The sequence below is a fragment of the Buteo buteo genome, chromosome 24 (genome assembly GCF_964188355.1).
Source record: "Buteo buteo chromosome 24, bButBut1.hap1.1, whole genome shotgun sequence".
In the NCBI taxonomy this organism is placed as follows: domain Eukaryota; kingdom Metazoa; phylum Chordata; class Aves; order Accipitriformes; family Accipitridae; genus Buteo; species Buteo buteo.
In genome coordinates this window covers 420,886-447,987 of record NC_134194.1, presented here as the reverse complement: position 1 = coordinate 447,987, position 27,102 = coordinate 420,886, and the positions used below count along the sequence as shown (strand labels likewise).

The following is a 27,102-nucleotide window of genomic DNA, read 5'->3' as shown; positions in this document are numbered from 1 at the left end:
TCTAAGACTTTCCTTGGCAATTCCCCTCCAAAAGGACTTTTTTGTAGTGCACACAGCTTCCAAGAACTGTGCTGCCTTTCACCTCTGGGATTATGGGCTTCCTGAGCAGGGCTGCATAATATTTTGTCTCTCTGACAACAAATGCAATAAAAGCACTGCTGTTCACTGCTGCCCCAATTCCAATCATGAAGATTCTTCAAAACGAAAACCTCAGCAGAGATGGGACAAGTCCAGTCTGTTCTGAACAAGAGAAGGCTGTGAAAACTCACGAGCATGCTGCGCCCAGGATTTATCCTTAAAATTCCTCCCATGAATTCTTGCTCCTGGTGCATGCTGGCACGGCTGTACCGTGACCAGCCGCAGGATACCTTTGCCACAGCAGTTCAGCCCCTTTATGTGGCTGGTGGGCCATCAACATCTGCAAAAAGAGACATTTCAGAGGAAGCTTGCCTTTGACACCTTGGGTGGCTTATTTCAGAGAGGAGCCAAGAGGCTGTATTGATGTGTGGCAATTGGTACGCCTGCTCTAAGGCACTGCATTCTTTACAGTGCACATCTCGTAAAGTGGACAAGATTTAAGCAGTGAGGTGAAGTCCCCACATGCTGAAAAGGCAAGAAGCTAGTTGTTCAGAATAGGGATACTGTAAAAGTAGGGACCTGGTAGGGGCTGGGAATGGTGGGTGTTAGAAGGGACCCTAGTGTGGCAATGTAAACTTGGGGTTCCCAGTGCTTGTTGTAGCTTGGGCTTTGACCACTTCTCTTTTTCTTCATGTTCCTGCTGGCAAAGCTGAAGTAAAATTGTCTAGGAAAGATTTTTTTTTTCCTTTTCCTTGCTGAGGTGTCTGGTCTGATTGTGCAGACTAGGTTTTACAAACAGCAAATGTTTGCTCTGAAGAAGACAACAGAAGAACTTGACCCCAGCACCCCCTGGAAATGGCAGAGGAGACATTTCTTGCTCCTCCTGGATGCTTTGTTGATGTGCAAAAATGGAAGGTAATGTTTCAGAAGCTCCTAAGAGTTCAGCAACTACAGGTCATCCATTTCCTCTGGAAGTAAGTACTCGTGAGAAAGCATAAACCTTATTTCCCAAATCATAACCCTTACGAGGCTTAAAATGGAAGGAAATTTAGTTTTCCACTCTGTTTCTTCTGTCTCCCAGAGAAGGTCACTTTTCATTAGCCTTGCAGGTACCAACAGAAAACAGCTCAGTATGCATTTTGAGTGGAAGTTTTAATCCACAAAGCAGGAGCAGAAGCCTGAATTTGAGAGTTGTTATCTTTCCTCCTGACAGACCTGGCTTGTGTTTTCAGGAGTTTTGCTTACGTGGCTGGTTATCTCCGCTTCACCCAGTGCTTACAGGAGACTGTAACACCAACTTCATTCTCTTTCACATACAGGAGTCATACTGTAATTGATGACCATTTAAAGTTCATTTTAAGCTGAGAAATTGCACAGATCTGGGGGGAGGGGGAGGATTCCAAAGGGTCTAAAGACTGTCAAAGAGCATGACCTAAAATGTAAACTATATTTAGTGCTCGGGAATGACAGTGGAAAACGTTACCAGCACCCGAGGATGGCAAAGTCTGGCAAAAAAAAGAGACACGTTTCTGTTTTCCATCACTGCCGTTACTGGTTTGGGTTTCTTTTTTAGCCCGCTGAGCTTCTCCCAAGTGTTTTTCCAAAGCGGTGTGCTTCTACTTTACGCAAACCGCCCCCCCAGCTCTTGTCTGTGCCAGTCTGCACCGACCCGCCCGCAGCTCCCTGCCGGTAACGACGGCGGTTCCTGCGCAGCCCTCCGCCCGAGCAGCAGCCCCAGCTCCCAGGGACGGCCCCGGCTTCGGCTCGGCTCGGCTCGGCTCGGCTCGGCTCGGCGCGGCGCGGCGCGGCGCGGCGCGGGGCACGGAGCCGCCGGGGCGGCCAAAGGACCGACGGCCGCCGGGTCCAGCCGCCGCCGGCCGGCGCGGGGGCTGCGGCCGAGAAGCCGTTGGTGCGGCACGTGACCGGCGGGCGGAGCCCGCGGCGGCGGCAGAGGGCGACACTGCCCCCTGGCGGCCGGCGGCCCCGGCCGGGCGGAGCGCAGGGAGGCGGGCTCTGCGGGGCCGGGCCCGGCCGGGCCGCGTGCCTGCGGCCCGGAACCGTCGTCGTCCTTCCCGCGCGGAAAAGCGCGTTTGTTGCCGCGGCCTCGGTGGAACGGGCGGCTCAGGCTCTAGCTGCGGCCCCGGGGGTAAAGGCGGAGCTGCCGCGGTGAGCGCAGGCGGGCCCGGCAGCGGGCCCGGGAGCGGCCCCGGCCGGGCGGCGGGGCTCTCCTCACCGGGCCGCGGCCGCCGGCGCCCGCCCGTGGCCTCTGAGGGGCGCGCGGCCGGCGCGGCCCTCGGCTCCTCGAGCGTCCCGGGGGGGCGGGACCTGCGGGTGAGTGACAGCTGTCGGGGCGCCGAGCCCGCCGGGTTGCGGCGGGTCCCGCCCTCCTAGTTCACACCGCGGGCGCCGCGCTGTGGGGCGAAGAGGGCGTAAGCCCGTGTTGCGGAGAGTTGCTTGTGGCTGCGCTTGTGCAGCTTCTCTGCAGCGCACGGCTAACTGAGCCTGATCCTTGTTTCACAGGGAGAGATGCATGAAGGCAGGTATCGGCACTGCAGAGCATCGCGAGACTGTGAGCAGAGAAAGGGAGATGCTGAGGCCTTTCCTTTTTTTTCCGAACTGGGGCAAGAGTCGAATAAGGGTCCCCCCATACGCTCTTCTTTCTCCCCAAACTCTAGAAAAAGAAGGCAGCTGCCTTTTTTTTTTTTCTGCACAGGCCTAGCAAAAAAACCTAGTAAATTCCAACTTGGGCCCATGCTGAGAAAGCTGCCTGCCTTCCCCTTATCAACAAAGTACTTCAGGATGTCCACTCAAGCTTTTTAATAGATTTATGTTCCAGAGTGTGCTGTGTTACAGCCCAACCTCTCCAGCCGTCCTCTCCTTGGGTGGCAGGCACGTCAGAGGGAGAGAGCAGGGAAGGAATGCGTGTCTCTGTTGCTCAGCTTTAACATGGTTCCTCCAAACAAATTCCAGACAGACACCGGATATATCCATGAACGTAAAGTGAGATTTTTTTTTTTTTAAAAATGCTGCTGTTTTATTTTTTATACAAACTAAAACACCAGAGGTCATTGAATCCTATATTAAATACATAAATTAAAAAATAACCATTCATAAAACTTTACATACAATAAGGATTCTCTTCTACACGTTAATACATATAGTACAGATACATGTCCAGTGTTTATCAAAGGGTCATTCTGCCAAGTCATGTACAATTCTGTTCTGGAATAGACATCAAAAAAATTGGGAACAAAAAGTATATATAAAAACACACAGGTGCTGATGTGAGGGTGGGCAGGGGAAAAGAAAAAACCCTTTGAATCCCCAGCAACTGTGTGGCTGTTCATTGAACCTTGCCCTAGTGAGGAGGAGAGCCTGGCCTATTCAGTCTTCATGGCATGCCATGGAATGGAAAGCTTCAGGGGTTCAGAGGATGTTTCCTACCGAGATGAGGGCAGGGAGTTGGAAAATGAAGCATGTCTACAAAAAAGTCTCCATGGTCCTCCAGGCACATCAACAAGGGAGGATGGAGCTGTGAGCCAGGCTGATAATACTGCAAGAAGCCCTATTTGCTTGCACAACCCCAACTGCCTAAATTCATCTCACCTAACTCGGCCCCCATCTGAAGTGCTTAAACTGAAAGAATAGTCTTCAAAATATCCTGACTTGGGTCAGTGGAGAAAAAGCAGCAAGTCAGATTTTGGTCAAACTGACTTGCACTATGTTATGTGGCTCATCTACTGCTTTGATGGTATGGATAGCCTGGAGTGCTGGTACTCCTGCTACGGCCTAGGATGGAATGGATGGGAGGAATCCAGGGCTACATTTGCTGTCCTCAAAGGCTGCAATAAATTGATTTTTATTTTGCTGGTTGGGGGGGGGGGAGGAGGTTGGCTGCAGTGACTAAAATTTGAGAGAGGATTCTCAATACTTTGCCTCAATGAATGTCAGGAACAGCAGAAAGCCTGGATAAACAGCTTCAGGACAGAGAAAGGGGGAGAACCCAGAAAAACAGATCCAAAAACTAGTTGCCCATGAGATGTAAAACTAAATCACGAGGAGCGTACCAGTTGTGGCAGCTAAAAAAGTCTAGATTCAGTTCCTCATACCTAGATTGGAAGTATACTTTCATAAGCTATAGCAACGATTTACTATATACAATAGGGAATATATATAGTGTATATATGTATATATATGTACATATACATATATAAATACATGTGTATTTATATATACACACAAACATCAAACTTATTTTGATCTAGCTGACAGCAGAAAGTTTGTATTATGTCAGCAAGTGTGTTTTAGGCATGGCTTATGCTGCAAGGGGAGTAAAGCAGCTGTTGTTCAGCTCTCCGCAATCTTTTAAAAGTTTGCAGACCAAGATGAGCTGTGGACTGTCTACCACCTTCCACCCCACCCTGAGCCTTGGAAATGGAGCACCTGCATGCGTATGTATTCAGTAAGAGTAAGGGAGGAGAAATGACGCAAAAACAACAAATAAGATGTGCATACCATGGCTCAGGGGGCCTAAATGATGAAGCCTGCCACAAGATCAGTCAGGTATGTTCTGAAACTAAGTATTTCTATCTGTCTGTGAACCTTCCCTATGATTGCCTGAAACAAACATTTCTAGTCCTCTTTTTTTTTTTTTAACCAAAGCAGAGGCAGAAGTTACTGCACCATCACAGAAAACAGGTGCTGCTCATTCTTTTGCAAGAAGAGTTCAATGTTTTAATAGCTGGCCCTAATGCTAGGGAAAACAGTTTCTAGCCTGTATTTACTTGCAGGACACTGCAGCCAAGTGGTATGAAATGAACTGGTGCTGTAACAGGGGAAAAAACAGTGAGAGGAGGAAGAGGGAATAACCAGGGAGGAAAACCCCCTTTTTGTAGCTAACAAAATGTTGTAAAGTTGCTTAGTGATCTACAGATGTCACAGGCGTGGGACAAGACTCTCAAAGGGCCTGACTCCAGAGCTTCAGGACTGAACTGCTAGCAGCACTCTTGGAAAGCACACGTAGGTTTGGGCCAACCTTATCCACAGATTCTTCTGCGGGGGAATAAGAATTTGAACAAAGAGCATGCAACGTACCTGCATTCATTTAACATATCTGCCTACAAACATGTTTTTTAAAAAATGAACCAACAAACATACAGTTGGTGCAGAATTCAGTAAACCCCTTGACTGAAACAGACTCCTTCAAGAAGATGTGGTCATTCTGTAATTTAAATTAATTTTAAGGAGCAGGAAAAAAAAAAATCACTTGCTAATAGCTTCTAACCTCTGATGGAAGGCTTAACACAATCTCAGGGCATGCAAGAAATGAGGATATTAGGAGCCTTTGTGGAGAAATGGAGCCCAGCATTGCAATCCAGTTGGGTGAATGGACATTAATGATTAAAAGCTATTCTGTCCAAAAAATATCTATGAGGGGCAGGCATCCTTGATACTTGAGGAACTTCATCCCTGCTATGGCTGAGGAACTGCTTTTGACCTGCTGAGTTGCTGTGGCAAGTTACTTCATTGCTTTGTGCCTCAGTTGCTTCATCTGTAAAAATAAACAAGCAAACAAAGGAAAGACTCTTTGTAAAGCACTTTTAAAGCTTCTGATGGGCAGAGTCTGTGTGCGTAAGATGTTGGTAGAGGAGCCCTGTTTTGAAGGTTTAAGTAATGCACAGGCTGTATTCTGGCCCTTAGTTTTCTATTTTGTAATACAGACATCCATTTCTCCCAGTTAAAATTAAGGCTCCACTGGGGAAGACACAGCTCAAATAAGGAGCCTTGCCACAGGAACCTGAAGTCTAAACAGGCATGACTCCATTTCCAGGGAAATGACAACAGAGGCACAGAGAAGTGCATCGTCATGCCCAGCTCATACAGCACGTTGGTGAGAAAAGGGAAGATGGGTGCAGCTGGGCTACTTTGCCCCCAGCAGGCACAGGACCTTCACAATGTTTGCTGCAGGTGTGGCACTCCTCAGGGTTCTTACTGACTTACTATAGTCTTACTGACTACAGGGGGCATGGACCTGTGATGCCTCAGGGAGGCACCAGGACTGGGTTCCAGGCTTGGTGATTAGAGAGGTAAGTAATGCTTTGAAATGCAAACTACTTCTAGTTATTCTTAAGTGTGGAAAAATCTAAACAGGCTAACAATACTTCTTACTTCTAATAAGGATGCGTTCACACAGCTTTTCCCCATTTTTGGTTTATGTGTCATTGATCAGGAAGCCAGCTAACGACAAGCCAAACCAAAACATTTGTTCCAAGCTGGGACAAAACAGTTGGAAGCTGATGCTTTGTGGAACATACCACACGGACAAGGGGGTTGGCTTTTTCCCCCCTCTGTCCTCCAACATATTTCTTTTCTTTCTCAGAAACTACTCTGTAGGTCCAATCCAGTGATCCTCAGTGTGTTATTCAAATAGTAAAACCAAGTATAGTCATTATTATCTCAATGGCAGTCTTTAAAGAGTATGAAAAGTATCTGACAATAGACAGGCTGTTCTTCGTGGAGGGAGGGTGAAGAGAGATAAGGCTACAACTGTCAGAAATCCTCCTTACGCCAGACACCCTCTTCTCCCCTTCCTTTGCCGAGTAGGGTGATGCTTTGTTACGATCTGAAGCGCAAAACATGGTACCCTGTCTTGCCCATCCTGCAATAAACCAGAATGCGTTTTTCCTTTCTTCCCCCCCCACGTTGCAGCTGTCATTTGTTCCTGAGGTTAAAACCAAAGAGGGAGAGGAGGAGTCCCTGCAGTGAGAAAGCCAGACAGTTCAAACTGAATGCTTTGTTGTCAGCATCTCTCCACGGCTTGTAAGTGTTTCTCCTGCTCTGTCCTGTTAACTTTTGATCGATTTGTGGGATGACAGTGTCACATTTAAACAATTGCCCTGCACAGCAGGGATAGATTTTTCTGTTTTAACTTTGGTTCCATGCCCAAGACACACTGACTTGATCAGCTGAAAGTGGTTCCTTCCCTTTAAGTTCTTCCTAAGTGATGTAGGTTCACAGTTTATTTTTCTTCCCCTTTTGTAATTTCAACATATAGAATTTCATTAGATGCAGCATATATCATAGCTTGAGACAGGAACTGTCAAGTAACAAATCTTGAGTGATGGCTTTAAAATACAAGGTGGTTGCAGTCTTGGCTACAGGTTGTTCATTTTTATACTTTTTAAAATAGGTGTAAACAATGTTCTTCTCATCGGTGGGGTGGAAGCATTTGCCTTTATAAAGACTTATCTGTGTGGTCGGGCACTCTAAAGATAAAAGAAAAAAAGAAGAACATCTGTATCAGATAAGTGAGAAGTTCCTCTACCTACATATCCCAGCTGACAAGATGCAGTCTATCAATCAGAAAGTTGAAAAGATCTGTTCTTACAGTTATCAGCATTAAACCGTTTCTGTTTGTCCATATGAAAGGCATTTGTGAAAATTCTGGATATTTTGCCAAGCCTCTCCATTTAACCCTATGAAGTACAGCCCTCTGGTCCATAAAAGTCCCCATGGGCATCTTCAGATGAATAGTTACACATCAGTTTCAATAACTCTTGAACCAAAACTGCAGCAATGAGGCAAACACAGACTGCTCTTGTTCCGAGGAAGCCTACCCTACCTATGGAAAAGGACTGCAGTTCCCAGTTTCAAAAACAGGGGAAAAAAAGGGCATATTTTGTCTTTGTTCTCTCAGCATTCAATCCTATGTGGTAAAATTCACTGAGTGCAAAATCCATGTAGGCCAGACTTCCTTATGTGATCACAAATAAGTGAATGCATATATTCACAAGAACAGAAAAAATGCAGGTAGGAAAATCCCACATAAACAGGAATTAGAGAGCTTCTGGTCTGGATACTATATACTGCTGCCCATGGTTTCATTCATGCTTGTCCTTCCTTATCTGAAAAGTACAGCAGTGACTGCTGTGCTCACTCTGAAAAAGAAACCAGAAAGTATAATCTGCAATTGCATTGTGGTTTGCTCTCATCTAGTTAAAAGGTTGGTAAAGGATAAACGGCAGCAAGGCACAAATGAAACCAAAGACCTTCCATCATCACATGGCTTCCTAGGTACATTTCAAGGATGCATTGTGCTTTTTGTTTGTTTGTTTTATCAAGGATCTGTTTGAAGTCTCTTATGATATGGTTAACAAAGTTAACTTGCACCCAGTGGAAGTAAAGCAATTTTGCAAAGATCCCCCTGATGATAAATATCTCAGTAGTTCTAAGAACCAGAAATCCTGATAGCACACTCCCCATGCCATGCTCACCCTTGCTGAGTTAATTCAAATGTCAAAGTCACCTGGGTAGGCAGGTGTTTTTTAAAGTGAATGGGAAACACATATCAATGTTAGTTATTCTCACTAATTCCATGTATTCCAGCCTCAGAAAATATGACCTTGCTAAAATCCCTCTCAATCTTGCCAACACCATTCCCAAATTGCTTCTGTCTCGAGATTTCCCCTCGGGCATTGAAGGGTGAAGATCCCACGAAGGGAAATAGAGGGGGTGAAGACTAAGATCAGGCAGAGGATAAGGCTCTAACAGCTGCTTACCACTGCCTTGTGTTTGAGGAATTGCTACAAGACTTGATGCTTTGCACTTGTAGAGTGACTTGCCTTGGTAAAACACTCTACAGATATCATGCTTGCTGTGATGCTCGGCCTGCTGTAGTTGTCTTTACAGTTAAGGGAGTTGACAGCAACACAGATCCTCTGAAAAAGCATCGAGTTTATATATCCCCCCCACACACCTCACCCTTCAAGATTTTTCCATTTTCATAGTCAATGTCCCATTCCCTACATCACTGTATCTCCAGCACTATCATGGCTACTTCCTCTGCCGTTCAGCTCACAGTAATCCATCTTCTTGTTCCCTACCTGACATTCATAGCCAAATATGCAAAAGCAGGATGGGAAAGGCAAAAGAACCATTCATCTCCTGGGTGGTCCTAGGAGTGGCACAACACACCAGCAGGCTCTCTGGGGCTGTAAACCACATTTCAGCTGTCTCTGATGCTTCTTGTCCTCTCTAATGGGAGCAGAGACATAAGTCATTCGAACCAGACCCTTGTGCACTCCCAGGGCCAGCCTCTATGGAGCAACAGTGAATCCAGCGAATGAAACTCTTCTCATGTTGGTGCTGTAGTTAGAGCAGCCTTCCTGGGCTCAGTGAAGTTACACCAAAGGGATTTACACCTGCTAAGCCTTAGAAGTTGTTTAAAACAAGCAGAAAACCTACTGAAGGAGATTGGACCAGGGAGAGGGTGGGGGTGGAAATGAAGTCTTGACACGATCCCTAAGGGATCTATGTAAAACCCCAGCGATGAAATCAGCTTCAATGCTGCTCTGGTTCTGTTGCAGCTGTGACAGTCCTGCTAGTCCTAAAAGGGGCAGAAAAATGCTTACATTTCTTTTGACTATTAGTCCTACTCAATGAATGTGCCAGTGAAGAGCACGTCAAATTAGCTAGATGTCACCGAGCAGCCACATGCAGGTAGAACAATGACTGCAAGTGAATAATAATAAGTCTGCTAGAATTTTAGGAGGAATGTAGAGTTCTGATCTTAAACACCTCATTAGCTTTTCTAACCAGCCAATACCCGCCCTCAAATTAGGCCAAAAGGGCACAAGTGTTATCAGCAAATGTGGAGGTTTTGCTGTATTTTTTTGATGGTCTTGATTCTTCTCCTTCTATATATGCGGTTCTCCCTGTCCTGCTTTGAGAAGAGGGAAGGAACGGCTCTTCTGCAAAATTCAGTCTGCCTTTGAATACATTACAGAGTTAATTGTGAGGCTGTTAAAACACATTTTTTCTTAGCATGCAGAGACTGAAATGTTACAGGGCACTTGAGATATTTTCACAGGCTCCAAGACAAAGAGTTAATCAGCACTGCTGGAATTCCAATGTAACAGAATAAGGGTGTGTGTATGTGTGTGTGTGTGTTCTATTTTGGGAAATGCTTATTTCAAAAGATACAGGTATATACCTGCAATTCCTGAAAAGCCAAGTGACTCATCCATGTTATGTCTCTAATTCTTAGTTCGTCTTCCTTTCTCTTCTGTGCTGGCATACCAAAACCATGCATACAGCCTCAGGAGGCGTACACTGACATTTTTGTCCTGGGACTAGGGATTTCCTACTCTAAGTTCAATTACAGGTGGATTAAATTTTTCATGTGAATCATCGTTTTCTTTTCTAAGGAAAAACATCATATCTATAAACAAAAGTTATTTTTATGCATTTTTGTGGATCTTCTTGGCATTTGCATCTACTACTGAGGATTTTTTTTAAACTTCTGAAAAAAATTCATTTCAAAACTAAAAACAATTAAAAAGATCAGGAAGATGAGTTCTAATATTAAGGAAAATTTTATTTTTTATTTCTCAGGATGTATGCTCTACTTCAAAAACTTTACTGGGTGCTCCATCTTAAGAGACAGTATTAGAAAAAAATGTTCAGTAGTTTAATGTAATGAATGCATTTTTAATCAAGGTGACCTAAACTGAGCAAGGGATATCTTTTGAGGCACATTTTCAAAGAAATAAGAACCCCTTCCCCATTTCCTACTTTTCTTCCATCATAGCAGACACCAGCATTAGTAAAACTAGGATGTATAAACAACTTACTAATTCTGTAGCTGTACCAGAAGAGGCAAATACTCAGTAGAAAACCAATTCCATACCCATACAGGTGGAAAATATAGGTGCAAACTGTACATACAGAAAATTCTGAACCTCTTATTGCCCCAGTTTTTTCTCATACACTTCACAAGGACTTTATTGTAGCTGTGATAGAAACTGAAAAAGGACAACAGTATAGGCAAATGGGAAAAACTCATGCAGACAGGTTTTTGCAAATGTCACTATCAGTTCCCTGTGAGTTTTCAAGGTGCACCTTAAATCCAAGACTTTTTTTTTTTTTTTTTTTTTGACTCTCCCTCTAGGTTGGTTGCTTGTTCTGGACTCATGATTCTGTGGTACAGCAAAAGACAGAGTCATATAAAATTATTTGCTACTACTGTGTACTGTGAATATTTTGGTTTCTTAAAATTAGCCTATATGTAATTTGGCTGTTTTAGAAGACTTCCTGATTTTTTTCCCTACTATGAATAAGCAAGAAACTGTAAAATCAAATTTTCACCAGTCATGGCCACTCAAAACATCTCACAGCTGCTGTGCTGTGTCATGGTTCCCCAAAATCCTGTGGCAGGAGCATTAGTAAGTATGCAGTCATAACTTAATCTGTTTAATGTTCAGTTGGTCAAGGCAGTATGTTTTAAATAGTAGCAACTCTATAATGATATTGGCCATTGTTTACAGAAGCTGTTATCACTGATCTGTCTACATTCCTCTGATTCTTTCTTATGGTTCATTCCCTATTCAGCCCAACCTCCATATATATTGCTGCCTCAGCCCATAAAAACATTCATTTTGAGGTCTGGCCAGCCAAAGAGGCAGTGGATTCCAGCTGATGTGGCTAATTCTGAGAGCTCTCTCTGCATCAGCATGAAACTGCAAAAGAAATCCTTGATCTAGCTGAAATGAAGCTTCCCTTAGAAGGAAAAGGAAAACCCACCAAACTGGACCCATACCACTTGGTTATAATCAATACCTTGAATTGCACCTGGAAATAAAGGCTGAGCTAATACAAATGGTGGAAGGGCATGACGAAACATCTTTCACACACAACTGTATTCTCAGCTTGCGTCAAGTGCAGGGCAGAAGAATTTACTCATTGACATAGTTCAAGCTAGAGCTAAGACATACAGTGAGAAATTTAATGGTATGGGTCTGTCCCCAAATCAGAAAATTTTGATCTGTCATTACATGTTCTTGAGTCTTTAACATAACATTATCTAGGCTGTGTTCTACTTCTGTTATCTTGGATCCAAAGAAAGATCCTCCTAGCCCAGCATCCTGGTTCTGAAAGTGGCTAGACACAGAGGGAAAGATGTGAAGGCCATGCACATTATAGTTCCCCGATTTATTTCCCCATCTTCACATTGCTTTATGAGCTCTGAACTTTCAGCTGCTAAGCATGCTGTGGCAAAGACTTCTTTACATCCTACATCATTAACTATCAATTTTTGTTTACTTTAAACTTATTACATTATAATTGCTTGTACTGGAGGAGACAGTGAATGATAGCAATCTATCCATCCACCCATCCATTCTATGACAAATTTTCTAGACCTCTCTCATACCTCCTTTTAACAGTGTCTCGCTTTCTGAGCAAGAGAAATCCTTCCATCTCTCTGTCTCCCTCTTCCTGTCTCTCAGCAGCTGATCATTCTTCCTTGCCCTCCTCTGTATCTCTCCTATTTCTGGGCAGTAAGCTCTACCTGTTATAACCTCCTGATCTATTTCTCGAGTGTCAGTTCAGAGCCCATCATGGTGTGTATATGGTTCAGATTTATAACTGTTTTCCTTCTGCATCACTTTGCAAACATCACCATTGAGTTTCACCTGTAATTCTCTTGGCTGTTTGATACTGTGAAATTCTTGTTAGCTTTTATTTTTACAATTCTGAATAGCACAGTATCACCAGAAAGCTTTGACAATTCACTTACAAGTACGTTGGATAGTGTTGTTCTGACTGCAACTCCCTGTGGCAACTCACTAGTGTGATGATCCTTTGTTGTGAACTATTACAAACTGACAACGACCTGCTGAATTCTCTGACTCCAGACATACACAAGAACACACAAGGATGTGATCCTCAGCTCCATGCAAGAAGTGCTAGCTTTGAGGAAAGAAATAAAATAGTCTTACCTTTCCAAGAGGCACATTGACATCAAGGCCAAAGAATAAAGGCAAGAGAGAAGAACAAGAATAGAAATAGAAACTGCAGAAGAAAAAGAAGATTGCATAAAAACTAAAGGTCATGGCATTGTAAGCATCAGGATTATTTTTGTGCTCTGTAGGACAATTAGAATAACTATGTGCATTCAGAAAACACTGTATTTCCCTAGTTATTTCTGTAAGTACCATACTACCTCCTAGGCTTAGAAAACAGATCTTATTAATTTTGGTGATGAATTACAATTGGCACCATATTGAAAGCCTGAGGTATAACTGTCACTATGAACCACCACGGGTTGACTGAAGTCACAAAGCTGGTTATCAAAACCAGCATGGGTAATATTTTTAAGTGTGTTAAAAAACAGTACCTGCAATCCATGCTGGAAATAGCCTGGAAATATATATATATATATATACACACACACACACATAATATCAAACCCTAACCATTAAATGTTTAAGAATCTATTTTTGGATGTCTCATTTGAATCATGAATGTGTTGTCTTTGTTGTTGTCATTCACATCTAAGAGATGAGAAATTTTGCGAGTCAAAAGCTCTTTTGAAAATTGACACTAAGAAGTCTCCTATTCAAGGTCTTCATTTGACCATGGCATAAGTTTTGCTTTGGTTTTTTTTTTTTAATTTTTATTTTCACCACAGATTATCATCTGTTATTTTTCCAAGTTAATATATTAGAAAGAAAGACACTGAGTCCTTGTAGCACAAAAATATTGAAAGAAAAGTGGAAAGAATTATGTGTATCAAGTTTTGCATTATGCCCACTTGTTTCACTTTAGGAACATACATACAAACTGAAAGGGCTCATTAGCCCTACTGTCACTGTACTAATATAGCCATTATTTCATGTTACAATTTACACATGGACATTGATATTTACTAATGTAAATACACTGGCAAGGCTACCACTAGAGATGCATCTTACACCAGTCTGGCACTTCTAGAAATGACATTATTGGTAGCAGTACACTGTGCCCATGCTATGATCTTTTTTCAACTATCCTATCTAACCTAGGTACAAGTAGCAAAACTCAATGTGACAGTTGGCCTTATTCACCTAAAAAATGCAGTGCATATTTTGAGAGAGAGAGAGAGAAAGAGAGAGAGAGAGTGTGTGTGTGTATATATATAGTATATATAAAGAATGTACATATATAGTTCTTTGACAGTTCAGTTTAAGGGGAAGATTCTGGTACCGTATTTATACTGCATAGTCAATTACAAGCTTCAATAAAGATGACAGCATGAGAACCTGAGTTCCCTTGTCCTGCCAGATAAGGACAATCTTCAAATCTTCACTCAGTTTCATTCAGTCCTTCCTGCTTGCTAGCCTCATCTTGCCTTTAGTGGAAGTATTGCCTGTCTACCAACACAGCACTTAACAGTCAAGTAAAGGCTTCTTCGTTTGGTACAGTATCATCCACCATAATTAAAAGTGTTTGGCATTTATTTCCTTAAATGAAATGTTGTGGAGGAGACTCTTAAGATTAAAGTCTGTATATACTGAAACACAAATTGAAAAGAAAGCATAGTAGACCACCAACAGCAGGTCCACCTGATTCAGCTAAACAAAAAGGTCACGTAGTTCAAGAGAGCTAGGTCATTACTTTCAAAAAAGTTGATCGGTGTGCTTCAGAAGCATAACAGAACCCACCTTTTCCTCCAGATCCTTAATTTGTCTCTTTTGGATGTCAGTTTTATCTTCTAAATCTCGGATCCTCTGGAAATCAGAAAAGAAAGCATCTAGACTAAATTCTCAGTAAATTTGCTCCACTGAACAAGTAACTTAATGTTCCAAGTGCCAAAAGCCTACAAATTAACAAATCCATTTCTTTGGCAGGGATAGTCTTGTGTAATACCATGACTCCGTCCACTAACCTGACCTAACCCCAACTTTACCATGCGTACAACTGCTCAAAATATGCTACTGCATATATCTGACTGTATTGTCAAATGCTGGACATTAATATCAATAGTGGATCTGTTTCATATTATCTATTTTATATTAATCCTGTGTTAAATAGATGGTAAGTGTAAGATCATGGTTATACTTTTAAGAATTATATAATGATTCATTAAGATTTCTCACACTTTGATGTGTTGAAAGAGGATTAAAGTGTTATTCTTAGATCTGAAATGATAAATGTATACAATACTATGGAAACATTGATTTTGTAGTGAGCGGGATATATGTAACTTATAGACAAGGTGTATTTTTTTTAGCAGAGCTAGGTACTTCTAGAAAAATTACATAACATGAGATAAACTTTTGGCTCCTTGGGAAGAGAGATCCCACAGAACGGGTAACAGAAAATGAGGCCCTGAATCTCGGTATCTTTTCTCTATTTAGTCAGGGCATAAGACAGCTGGCTAGCAAACAGCAGAGATACAGCGAGGCAAACCAGGAGACACCTGGAGGCCCTGGCACCTGGAGAGCAGACAGTGCCCCTGTGACCATCTTCCTAATTGTCTGGAGATGAGACAACTAGCTTATGTCAGCTTTCAAACACTATCTCTTCCTTTCCTTGCCTCTCAGCCTTTCCCAAGCCCATCTGCAACTGAGGCTGGCTAAGAGCTGTTCAAAGAAGCCAGAACTGCTGTGGCAGTGTTAATCAGGGCAGCGGTCACGGCTGAAATCAAGAAGCTCCTCACGCTGCAAAGGCCTGGTAAGAAGAAATAAGGGTGGACCAGTCTCAAGTCTCTAACTCGGGATCAAGCAGGACTGTGAAAATAAGTCTTTTTGTGAAGCAGAAACCCCAACCACTGGGCATATGCTTTCTGTCTTTTTCCCATAAACATTTGAGTAAGTTTTGTTTCATTGTGCAGCTGTCACATTAATCAGCATGCTGTGACTGTTTACCATTTTGCTCTAGGACCTCACAGCTTGCAGAGCAGCAAACTTGGTCTTTGAACGCAAAATGTAGTACAATATCTCAGCAGTGAAACGTAACAACTGCTCACTTTGGGGGGGGGGGCAGAGCAGAAGTGTCTGGAAAAACAGCTAACTCTCCTGTGTAACACCAGCCAGAAGCATTCATACAGTTCCTCTTGTGTCCAGTCCAATAACTAAGGATGATCATTTTTATTACAAAGCTAGATTCATGTGTACAGAATTCTGGATGAAAACTTTTGTTTGGAATTGTAAGACTCAAAACATGCCAAAACAATCCTCCACAAGGTAGTATCACGTGTGTTTGTGCACGCAGTAAAGACGCAAAGTATGAAACAACTCAAAAAACTATATGCCAGGCTCTCTCACGACCTGGAGCTTGCCTGCATTTGACCTCAGCTTATGTTCTTATACAGCAAAGCTGAGTAGATATGGATGTGCGTGGCTCCTTTTTCTTACCTGATGAGCCTGCTGGAGCAGCTCCATCCTCTCCTGAAGAATCTGGCAATCATATTCTCTGCTTTTCCTCAGCATCTGACGTCTTAGCTTTTCTACTGCTGTCCTTAGCTCTTCCTGCTGTTTTTCAGTGAGTAGTTCCCCAAACTTTATCACCGTTTCTTGCTGCAAAGCATTGTACAAGGTGGCTTCAAGTTCCTGGATCCTCTGGTTGATGCAATACCAAAAGCCAGTTAGAGATGAAACATTGTTTAAAACAGAGTGGGAGCTGGGGGGTCGGTGGCAGATTCAGGCACCTGCATGAGAGGTGGTCCCTGTGCTCAAGTGTGCAAAAATGTGAAAAACAGAACTCATAAAATGGTTCAGTGTTTTGACAAAAGGATATGAACTTTCATTTTTAAAATATTTTAATCTTAATTTTCACTGAAATCCCTCACTTCAACTTTTTAAGCAGTTACAGACATGATTAGGAGTTGGATAAAATTTTCATACCTATTTTGTAAGTGTAAAGATCAATATTTCACCCATTCTAAAATTTTGACCCATTGTGCTAAAAAACAAAAGAGGAAAGATTGGAGGCCACTGGCAGACTACTTTGCTCTTAATCCTGCTAATCAATGAGCATTCTCATTAACTTGACAAAACAAACATGATGAACTTGCACAGCCAGTTATCAGACCTATGTATCAGAATTTGATATAGCAGCGCTTAGAGCAGGAACTCTTGCTTTTTGTGGCATATTGTCTTCTTGCTATGACATGTGCAAAATGGCCGAGATTCCAGATCTGAGTTCCAGTTGGTTGCACTGACTCCAGTTGGACAAGCCAACATTAATGAGCAGTATCTGCCTTTAACTGACAAAAAGAGTTTCAGACTTCAGGAGATCTGCCTTTTTGTGACATGAAAAACCTAGGTGTCATGTTGAAGCTTTGCAGATTGCATGGTAGTACATTAGAAGAATGGGAAAAAAAACAAAGGAAAAAAAGATACTAAGAAAAAAGCAAAAACCTCTCTTCCTGATCCAACAAGAGTCTGTGTCCTGTGACAGTGCTGGCCAATATGTGCTGTAGAATTTCCTTTGTACATACCATGTATGCTTGGTCAAGAGCTTGCTTCCTGTAGTCTAATTCTTCCTCCAAATAACCTTTTATCTTGCAAAATTGCTCCTACAATGAAGGATCATTTGGACAGAAAAATGAATTAGCTACTCAAAGTACTTTGGGAAGTTGTATTAAATCAACTACAGATATCTGACTCAGGCAGGACTAGGAGACTGGTCTTAAACTGGCTCTCCGCAGAGTAATTAATATCTGACTCAGCTAGAAAAGAAGGAAGGGAAAAATAGCTGTGGATTGCTTTTGTATGATAATACATCAGATCTACACGGAACTAAATCCATCATCTCTTTGCTGACTTCAGTGATATCGCTTGGCATTTCAGTAGCGTAGTTTAGGGGTTTCTGTGTGATTTTTCTAAAGTTACCTCCTCTGGCATCATGGACAACTACTTTTCCGCTTTCTCTTGTTTTGGAAGAAGTGTGAAAGTGCAATAAACTAAACAGAAACTAAACAGGCACATTCACATTATTTGTGGGAAGCTGCTGTGCCTTAACTTCTCAGCCTGCCTTAAGCTATATTGACTCAAGTACAGACATACCATAGGAACAGAATGTAAACCACTACAGCTATCCAACTCTTGTAGTTATGCTTGTTCATCTTGTATGTTACTTCCATTAACTAGAATAAGAACAGAGTAAAGTACTAACTTTACTGGTGCTACAGGAACTTCAGTTCAGCTGTGAATGTTTTGCCTTTAGGATGGTATGCGCTTAAAATGTAATGAAACAAAAGAGCATGATAATTCTTTAGTTTCCCACATAGTGGTATTGAATACAATGTAATACAACAGCTAATGTTTAGACTGTGAATCTTATGAGAGAAAGAGTGTGGTTATTTACATCTCTGAAAAACACCGAGCAACCTTTGGGCCCTCCATAGTTATTAATGAACAGTCATCCTCACGGAAAGAGAGGGAAAGTTTTCACTATTTCCGTTTCTGTTATTCTGCTGTTGCACATGAACCAGACTAGTAAAAATTTTATGGATTCACCAATAATCAGAGAAAGCCTGCATACTTAATTTGCCACAAGACCCTTTTAGTTATCTTTTGGCACACCAAGTAAATGTGACACACGCAGTGTCTTGCCCCTAAAATGTGTTCTAAAGGAAGTTTGCTTACCATATCACTTTCCAGTTCCATCATCTTCTGATGCAAAGCAGCTTCAGCTCCCTCAATCTGCTGGATCCACTGGAAGGAAGACAATGAGAGCTGTAACCTGCCGTGTTTTCTAGGCACACGGGCAGTGGCAAATGGGACATCTGCAGAATCTTGTTTGTCTATTTTTAGTAACCTATTGCTAGTTCTGGGCCCATCTTGAGGCTGTTCTCCTGTGACGGGGCAGCCACAATGTCTGTAGGTAGCACTTGACAGAGAAGCAGCAAGAGGACCACCATTACCGCATCACTGGAAATGGAAAAGCACACTTGCTTGGATGGACAGGGAACCCATTTCATCCCATGGACAAGGGCCCACGATGGGGCTCTAGCATCAAAAAAATAGCTTAGCTGGATAGACAGCAATTCTCTACAGAGGAGGAATTGTTGAGTAGACTCCTTGGAAGCTGTCATGTTGACAAAATTGTGTGCTGCATTTGAGCAACAGAAAGCAATTTTAACCAACCCTCACTTTCTTTTTAATTTCCAAAACAAGGAACTTAAGACACATACTTTCAGTGGCAATTTCGCATACAGATCCCTTCAGAAGCTTTGGAAATCTCAGGAATATATATATATAAAATATATATATATATATAATCCCATGCTATAACTGATTATGGCTTAAATGTCTGATGGTTTCTCATTCAGTTTACAGTTGCAAGTTTCATTTGACAGTTGTTTTGACTTCACAGTTTGGGCCAGCTGTGTTTAGTATTTTTCCTGCTTTAGCAAGGTGTTTGGGACTGTGCTGGCACAGTTTACTTTACCTGGGGAATCACTTCCTACACTAGAAAGTTTGACAATATTAACAACAACAGAGCAGAAAATTTCCAGTGTTAGATGAGGCCTTAGATAACACATGAGAAAAGCAAATTTACCTTTTCTGCCAAGGACAATACAGTGGAAGCCTGAATTATGGCCACTTGTTCTTCATTTCTTAAATTCTGTGAAGAAAAAGAAAGGGAAGAAAAAAATTGGCAGCAATTTCCTGCATAAATAAACATAGTCCAGGCTACAGACTAGGTCTATAGTTTTCAGGGGATCCCTGTAGTACTGGGTATCCTATTCCCATCAAAACATTCAGAGTCTGTTAACATATTAAAAAGAACACTGCTTTTGCCTTTCTGCATGATATGGACTAACTATATGTTTTCATTCCATTACACCTTATGAGAAATGTAAACTGAGACCCATTTGTCTTCATGCTAGTTTTACAAAGCTGAATTTCCATTAAAGCTTTTGTAAAAATAATGCTCGTTTACACCAGCATGTGAATTGACAATCATGATCCTTCATTTTTATTTCTTATACACTTTCTTAAAACGTATCTAAAATTGGCCAGAGATAGAGGATGATCTTTTTTACACGTGTGACTAAAGTGGGCACCAATGCCCACTTAGCAAGGCACAAGGGATTTAATTCTTGCATGTTTATGAAACTGTTTGCAGAGGAATCCCAGTCCTGATGAAGATGTGGTTGGCTCAGACTGCCAAACTAATTCACGTGCTTTCCTGAATGACTGGAGTGCAGTCAGGCCCAGTTCCAAGTATCAGTGGCCTTGGACATTCTTCCCAGTCTGCTAAACCGGATGTTAAAGCTGCTACTTCATTACTAGTTCTCAGACTATTGAAGTCTCACAAATCCTTAACTTACAGACATAAACACTCCTTAAATGAATTGTTCTGATATTACATAATTTAACAAGCATCTTAGAAAATAGTCATGATAATTATAGACTTCACTTACTCTACTGTACAAAGTGCAGCTTGTAAAGGGAAAATATCTCCCACTTTAACTTACCCCATTATCACCTAGGATGTCTAACTGCTTTATGAGGTCTGGGATGCTGACATCCTGCAAAGAGAGAATAAGATAAAGGCATGACATGCACATTTTATCACGGCTGCAATATTCATCCCTTCTACAAAGCATGCTGAAATTGACCATTTTGTTTTATCCCACAGAAATGCATCACACACTGATTTCAGTTGCCTTTGAGCCAGGTTTTATCATTATGGTGAAAATTATGAGTCCAATTCAATTGTGTCAGTCATCGCACACTCTGACATTAGACTGAGTTTAAATGCTTAAAGTTTAGTGGAGTTATTAGCAGAGGTGAATGTAATGTGTTATATGGGCAGCACCCACCACTCCTGTAGTTAGAAGTGCTGCCTTATAAAACTGACCTACCTTAACCCCTTCCTTCATGCAGTAGATCTGTAGAGCACTCACACCATCTGAGAATGGGTGAATCTGGAGATTAAATGGTGGGGACCGTCTCTCTCTTTCCTGAAAATAAATTGAAAAGATACCAGAGAACATATTAGAATGAAGGAGATGCATACACAACTCATTAAAATGCCACAGCTACTGTGTATCATGCTTTACAAAGCCAAGCTCTTCAGTTTACAAGTCAAAGAAACCTTTAGACCTAGTCTGAAAAACAGTGTGCCAAGTGGGATAGAATCCTAAACCCAAGCTAATTATTTTACAGGAGATTATTTATTTGATTAATTATGTCAATTCACAAATTGTCTGTGGAAAGGCTGTCACCTGGCTAAGACTCAAGTGATTTGCTTAATGAAGCATCTAGCAACCATATATTGTTGTAAATACTGCCTTTAGAAACAGGTGTTTGACTTAAGACTACTAGGATACTCAGATTACACATTTGCTCATCCTAGTATGTTGTATGTTCTAATATCTGTAGAAAGTAGTAAGTTCCAAAAAGTTGATCAATTTAGCTATCTATACACCTTCATTGCATAGAATCTACAAATATTTGTCCAGTTTTAAAGGACCAAAGACAAAAATAAAAATTTGAAGATGTTATTTCTCATCCCTTTCAGGTATTCAGGCAAGCACAGAAGTGAAGATCAAATTTCACTTTCAAATACATTTTTGGTTTATGAACACATAATTCACTTGATCAGTCCAGTTCCATGTCATATGGAGACACAGCTGTCAGGTAAAACTGTGGGAAATTTCTGTAAATAAGGGACAAATCTGTCACAGCACTGATTCATGAGAGCCAGGAAAGGCTCTGTGTTACCTACAAGCTCTGAATGTCAAATATATAAGGCCTTGGACAGCAACTGAAAAGAACAACTGAGAAATAAACCAGCTTATACTGGACCAAAGACCAGGTGGAAGTTTTTGTCAGTTGGTGCTCATAACAAGATGTAACCAGGAGCAGTCTGGGAAGAGGGAGATCGAGGTCTGACCCAGTCCTCTGGGCACCTGCAGAGGCTTCTGGAGCTTCTCCATCAATCTCCAGTGTTGCCTGTGGGGTCTTTCTTACTTAATACAGGTCATGAGGAGAGCTGCTCAACAGGGAACATGTACAGTGCTTGCAAAAGTGACAGTCCTCACAAGTGGGCAGATAGGCTGTTGCTATTCATTGTGCTAGGGCCCACAGCCTCAAGACACAAATTGGGACAACTCCAGGCCAAGCATTATACGCACATAGGCAGGCACTGTTGGCTTTTCACATGTGCCAGCATTGGCAAGAATGATGATAAAGGCTATAGGAGCAAGACCACATTCACCTGTATGAAATGTCTCTTATCCCCACCACAGTGGCAGGAAACTGAGGTCCAGTGAGATTAAAGTGCCTCAGGAATCAATAGCACAGAAGCTGTTGCAAACCTGTATCCAGGGAGCCTACGTTCTTGCGCATCTTGGCCCTGTACCCTAGCTGTCCTCAGATACTCACAGCAGGGCGGCAGCACTGGCATCGCCAGCCCCGAGCACAGCCCAGTCCACATCAGCAGCCCTGGGGATCCACAGGCATCTCCCAGCAGAGCCAGAGTGCCCTGCAGGCTGTCGCAGACCTGGCTTCAGCTCCCTCTGCTGCAGGAGCCAATGTGCACATTTCTCCTCTGTAAGGAAGAGTGCTCTAATCACCCAGTACAGATTGGTTTGGGTAGGACAGCCCCCCTCTCCTCTCACAGCCAAGTCCCCCCAGAGAAAAGAATTCAAGATTTGGTGGGTCAGAAGGGACAAGGTACAACCCTTTCAGCCCCATAGGTGTGGTACTGGAAGACAACAGCCCTGGGTCTGATACTTTCTCTTACAACTGCTTATGCAATTTCATCGATCATTGCTGAATTAAACTTCAAACAGTTTCAGTCCTTCAAGCACTGGGCTAGAGAGGTGCACTTCTCCTCAGAGCAGCACTCTCAATGAAACTTGAACTCTTGTCTCATCACCCTTGCTGGAAGAGGGGAAAAGAACAAAGCCAGTATAATTTATAGATCAGCAGTAAGATTTTCATAGGGGGAAACAGGGCTTTGAAGACCTTGAAGAGGGAACTGTACCTGCATCTCTGACTTCTTAGAGGAACACACTACTCTTCAGCTATTAAAGATAAAAGTACGCTCAACATTTCTTTCTCCTCCTGCTCAGGTTCATGAAAAAAAACCAAAAACAAACAAAAAAAACCCTGGATGCCTACTCTCAGGAGGGATCTTAGCTGTGAACCAGGATGCAGCCCTGAGCAAAGTACATGAGGATGGGGTTTAAGCCTTGCTTATTTGGTTAATTTAAATGTAATTAATTTCTGTTGATTTTAGTAGACTCTAGGCCAGCAATAAGAACAAAGCATGTTGACAACAGACTGCTCCAAAGTACTAGAAAAAACATATCCACAGATGTGGTAACTAAAAGCCATGCTGACATTAATCAGCTAAGCTTATCTATGCACACTGGGCACCTAGCTCAGAGAGAGGTGAACCAGTGAAGTATGGAGCTTACTATTTCCAGGATATTAGAGCTGACATACTTCAGCTCACAATTAAAAATGCTGGGCTTGATTTGTTACTCTGTTATATCACTACAATGCTTGTGTAAACACTTGATTAAAGTTGGTGTCCAGTGCAAGTGCATTAGTTTAATTTGCTACCAACTCTACTATAACAAGCTCATCCATCACCTCCAGCTCAAGGTTGCGGAACTCCAGCAGCTCATTCTGGTCTCGGGCATCCTGCAGCTCCTGTTGCAGACGGTTGTTTTCTGCTTCCAGTTTCTCTATCTAAAAGAAATATGTAAATTCAGGATCTGTGCGACTGTTAGAAGAAACACTGAATATTTGGTGAGCAGTAGTTGAGGTAGCATAGGCAGTGCAAAATCCAAACTCTAGAGATGATTCACTACTTGCTGTTTTACCTCAGTGAGTCTTTAGTTTACAAGTGAACTTCTGCTTATCAATTTCCTAAACATCATAAAATGCTTACACTGGAGGTTTTCCTAAAAGAATCCAATCCTAGTGAAGATCAGCAGGGAAGTTAACTCTACAGAGTTGTCAGGTTAGCTATTAGATTAGTCTGCATTAGCTATTAAACATACTGCTCTCCTGGTAAAGCACTGGAATAGATTGTCTGGGGAGGGATGTGGAGACATTATTGTTGGATGACTCTGGGAACAGGTTGGATAAGCATCTATCAGGAATGACACAGAAACAGCTGCACCTGCCTCGGAGAAGAGCTTGGTCTAGACCAGAGATTCCCAGTGTGCAGAACATGAAGCACAAATGGCACGCAGGGAGAGCTGTCTTTGTGGAGGCAGTTAACTGAGCAGCCATCCCAGCCATGCAAGCACTTGTGTGAACTGCATGGCAAGCATCTCCACACAAGTAGCTCTGTCAATTAGCAGATAAACTTAAATACCACCCATTGCTTGCTTGTTCTCGACAACTCCACCACTAGCTCCTCAGCCTGCTCTCTTCTGCAAGTCTCCAGCCAGTGCCTGGACATGTGTTTTGCAGTCAGGTTGTCTCAGTACTGCCCAGACAAAGACAGCTAGGGAGCATAGTAAGACTCAGGTCGAAGGAGCTCCCATGGGTCAGTTTGTCTGGATGGCAAAGGATGGCACAGGGCCGGAGATTTATTAGGTGTGTTTATGGAAGGGGAGGAACACAGGCTAAAAGACCTCATCTGGGGAGGTGAAAGACAGCAGGAGAGCTGGAGTTATGGCCTCTTGCTGATGGCAGTCATATGTACGGCCACTGCTGTTACTGTTGGTGATATGCAAGCAACGTTGAGGTCCTTTGTATCCTTATATTCCACGGTTAAAAATATATATACATACATACAAATATATATACACACACAAACAAGCGCTATTCCTAAATGTACCAAAGGACTGAGCAGTACAAGTTCCACTGGACCTAGGGATGACTTTAAGCCCTTAAAAATATACAGAACACACAGGGACTAGGGAGTATGAAAGGGTCCTAGCATCAGAGGGTGACTGCATTTCTACTGCTGTTTCACACATAAAAGCTAAGCTCAAAACATCCTGCCAGTACAGCAGCAGCAGTAGACTTCACTGCAATGCTACTGGAACACAAAGGTCTGCATGTCAGAGCCAGAACGATGAGTAGAACTTCCAGCTCTCAGGCTGGAGCTTACCAGCAGAGCTGGTGCATCAGCAACTGCCAGCAACAACAGTGCCTACACAGAGCTGGAGAGGGCTTGTCTTTCCATATGTTATCCTGTCCATATTAATCTATGCTGTTCTATCCTTATACTACACCTATAAGCACCAAACTGCATGTTCAAAAAGTGTATTGTAGGATCCAGATTACCATTCAGAGTGAACACGCAAAACTTGGGAACATACCTTGTCTAAAAGCTCTTGGTTCCTCTTAATGAAAAGCTGTTTGTCTTCCACCCAGTGTGAGTCCTGTTGGATGAAGCAGTACTATTACAGAATAATCAAACTCCATGAAGTTGGGCATGTTTATTGAAAATTGGAGCCACAATATTCAGGCTTTAAAATCCTACAGGAACGAACTGTCATTTACAGAGTAACAACATATTAGTCTATCAAGCTGTAGCACAGCTTCTGAACTCGCTAGACCTGCCTGTTTACTGAACAGCCACATTATATCTCATAAAAGTCTATACTGAAATTGTGCTACGTATTTTGTAAGCAGAGCAGGTAAGATCCAAAATAGGAAAAGAAAATACACAAGAAGTGCTTACCTGCCCTTTCTGTGCTAAAGTTTTCTCCAGATCTTCTATTTTGGCTTTATATCTCTGGACTTCAGCTTGGAGCTGCTCCTGAGCCTGTTGAAGTCAAGCACACCGTTAAACAGTAACAAAGACAGCAATGTGACTGGTATTAAAAGGAAACCAAACACAGCAGAGTCTAGGTTTATGCTGTTGCTTCTACTGAGTAAGTAATCATTACAAAGATTCTGGCTCAGCAATGTTTTATGCCATTAGCATACAGATGACACAAGGGAACAGAGTGGTAGATTAGCCCCGTCTTCCCACCCAGCTGTTATTACTGTGTATTGAATTAGAGTAGTGAAACACAAGCTCAGGTATTTGGGGTGACAGGCTTTGCTGGAAGACCCTAGTAAGGGGCAGTCCCTGAACTGAAGAAAAGTGCTTAGTAGATGAGAGTGGCAAAAGGTAGTGGAAAGAAGCAATTATAACTGCCTAGGGGGTCTTCAAGAGCTGACTCAATAAAGTGCTGAACAACCTATCTCAGAGCTGACAGAGCTGACACTGCTTTGAGCAGGAATTTGGGCTGGAGACCACCCAAGGTCCCTTCCAGCCTGAATGATTCTGTGATTTTATTAGAGGGACAACATTTTTAGCCTTGGAAGGTTTACTGTAGTCTGCATCATGTTCAAATTTGAATGTAATTTGCATTTCTCCATTAGAAACATTCAGGTGAATATTCTTAAAATTGGTGCAATGTGTGCCTTTGTGAAAACCCACAGGCCTCCACTTACCTTTAAAATCCAACCTCTTCACACCCGGGCAAAAGATGAGAAAACCCTTGTGATTCTGTGCCAAACTGCAGAATTGCCTGCTTTGGCATGCCTGCCTAACTACAGAGTTTTCAGGTTCAGGTGGAGGACAGCCCCTTGTAAACTGAGTGATTGCGTCCATTCTTAATTGTCACTCTCTTTAAATGTACTCAGCAGATGAGTGAAATGGACGACTCTCAGTTGTATGGATGTTGTATGTAACTCCATTCCCTTGTATGTCACTTTGAGGGATTTGCATGTCCTGATAGCAATGAAATGCTTTTACCCTCAAACAACTACTGACCTTGGCTTCTCTTTCAGCATCTATGATGCCTCCTGTCTGCTCCTGCAGTAGTGCATACGCTCTCTGCAGGGCCTGGTATTCCTTTGTCAGCTGTCGAAACCGCAGCTCTGATTCTTCCGCTGCTAAACCCTGAGGTATAAGAAAGGACATGTCTAAGCCCCAGACAGTAAAGCACTGCCAAAGCAAAGAATGCAAGTGTGATTTGTTAAGCACAATAGCTGGTTTACAGGTCTTGATTCAAATAGCTTTTTTGGTGAGCTTGCTGTGATATGAAGTAATAAGAAAGTGGAATTTATACAGTGTTTATATGTCTCTAAGCTAAAAGAAATATGCTAGGTTTATTTCCTTGAAGGGGAGAGGAAAAAAAATCATCTCAGATTGCAATGAAGTCATAGCTGTAGACTCTACAGACTAGATTTTGAAAGAACCTCTCAGCATTTCAGTTTATCAGTAACCAAACTTGAGGCCAAACTTAATGAAGAACTTATCACTCAATATGCACTATAA

The 27,102-nt window shown here is 42.3% G+C and overlaps 1 protein-coding gene across 1 annotated transcript in view; it reads right to left on the bottom strand.

Annotated features, from left to right (window-relative positions):
* Positions 1-3,078: 3,078 nt before the first annotated feature.
* The window catches only part of JAKMIP2 (janus kinase and microtubule interacting protein 2), a 70,790-nt gene continuing 46,766 nt past the window's right edge, over positions 3,079-27,102 (bottom strand). Inside the window, exons 10-21 of the mRNA XM_075056616.1 lie at positions 26,596-26,724; positions 25,513-25,596; positions 25,148-25,210; positions 23,460-23,558; positions 20,717-20,815; positions 20,327-20,380; positions 19,405-19,470; positions 18,489-18,557; positions 17,339-17,416; positions 16,254-16,457; positions 14,559-14,624; positions 3,079-7,343 (exon numbers count right to left, since the gene is read on the bottom strand). Coding sequence (XP_074912717.1) covers positions 7,323-7,343; positions 14,559-14,624; positions 16,254-16,457; positions 17,339-17,416; positions 18,489-18,557; positions 19,405-19,470; positions 20,327-20,380; positions 20,717-20,815; positions 23,460-23,558; positions 25,148-25,210; positions 25,513-25,596; positions 26,596-26,724 — 1,032 coding nt within the window. The 3' untranslated portion in view covers positions 3,079-7,322. The remainder of the gene's footprint in view (positions 7,344-14,558; positions 14,625-16,253; positions 16,458-17,338; positions 17,417-18,488; positions 18,558-19,404; positions 19,471-20,326; positions 20,381-20,716; positions 20,816-23,459; positions 23,559-25,147; positions 25,211-25,512; positions 25,597-26,595; positions 26,725-27,102) is intronic.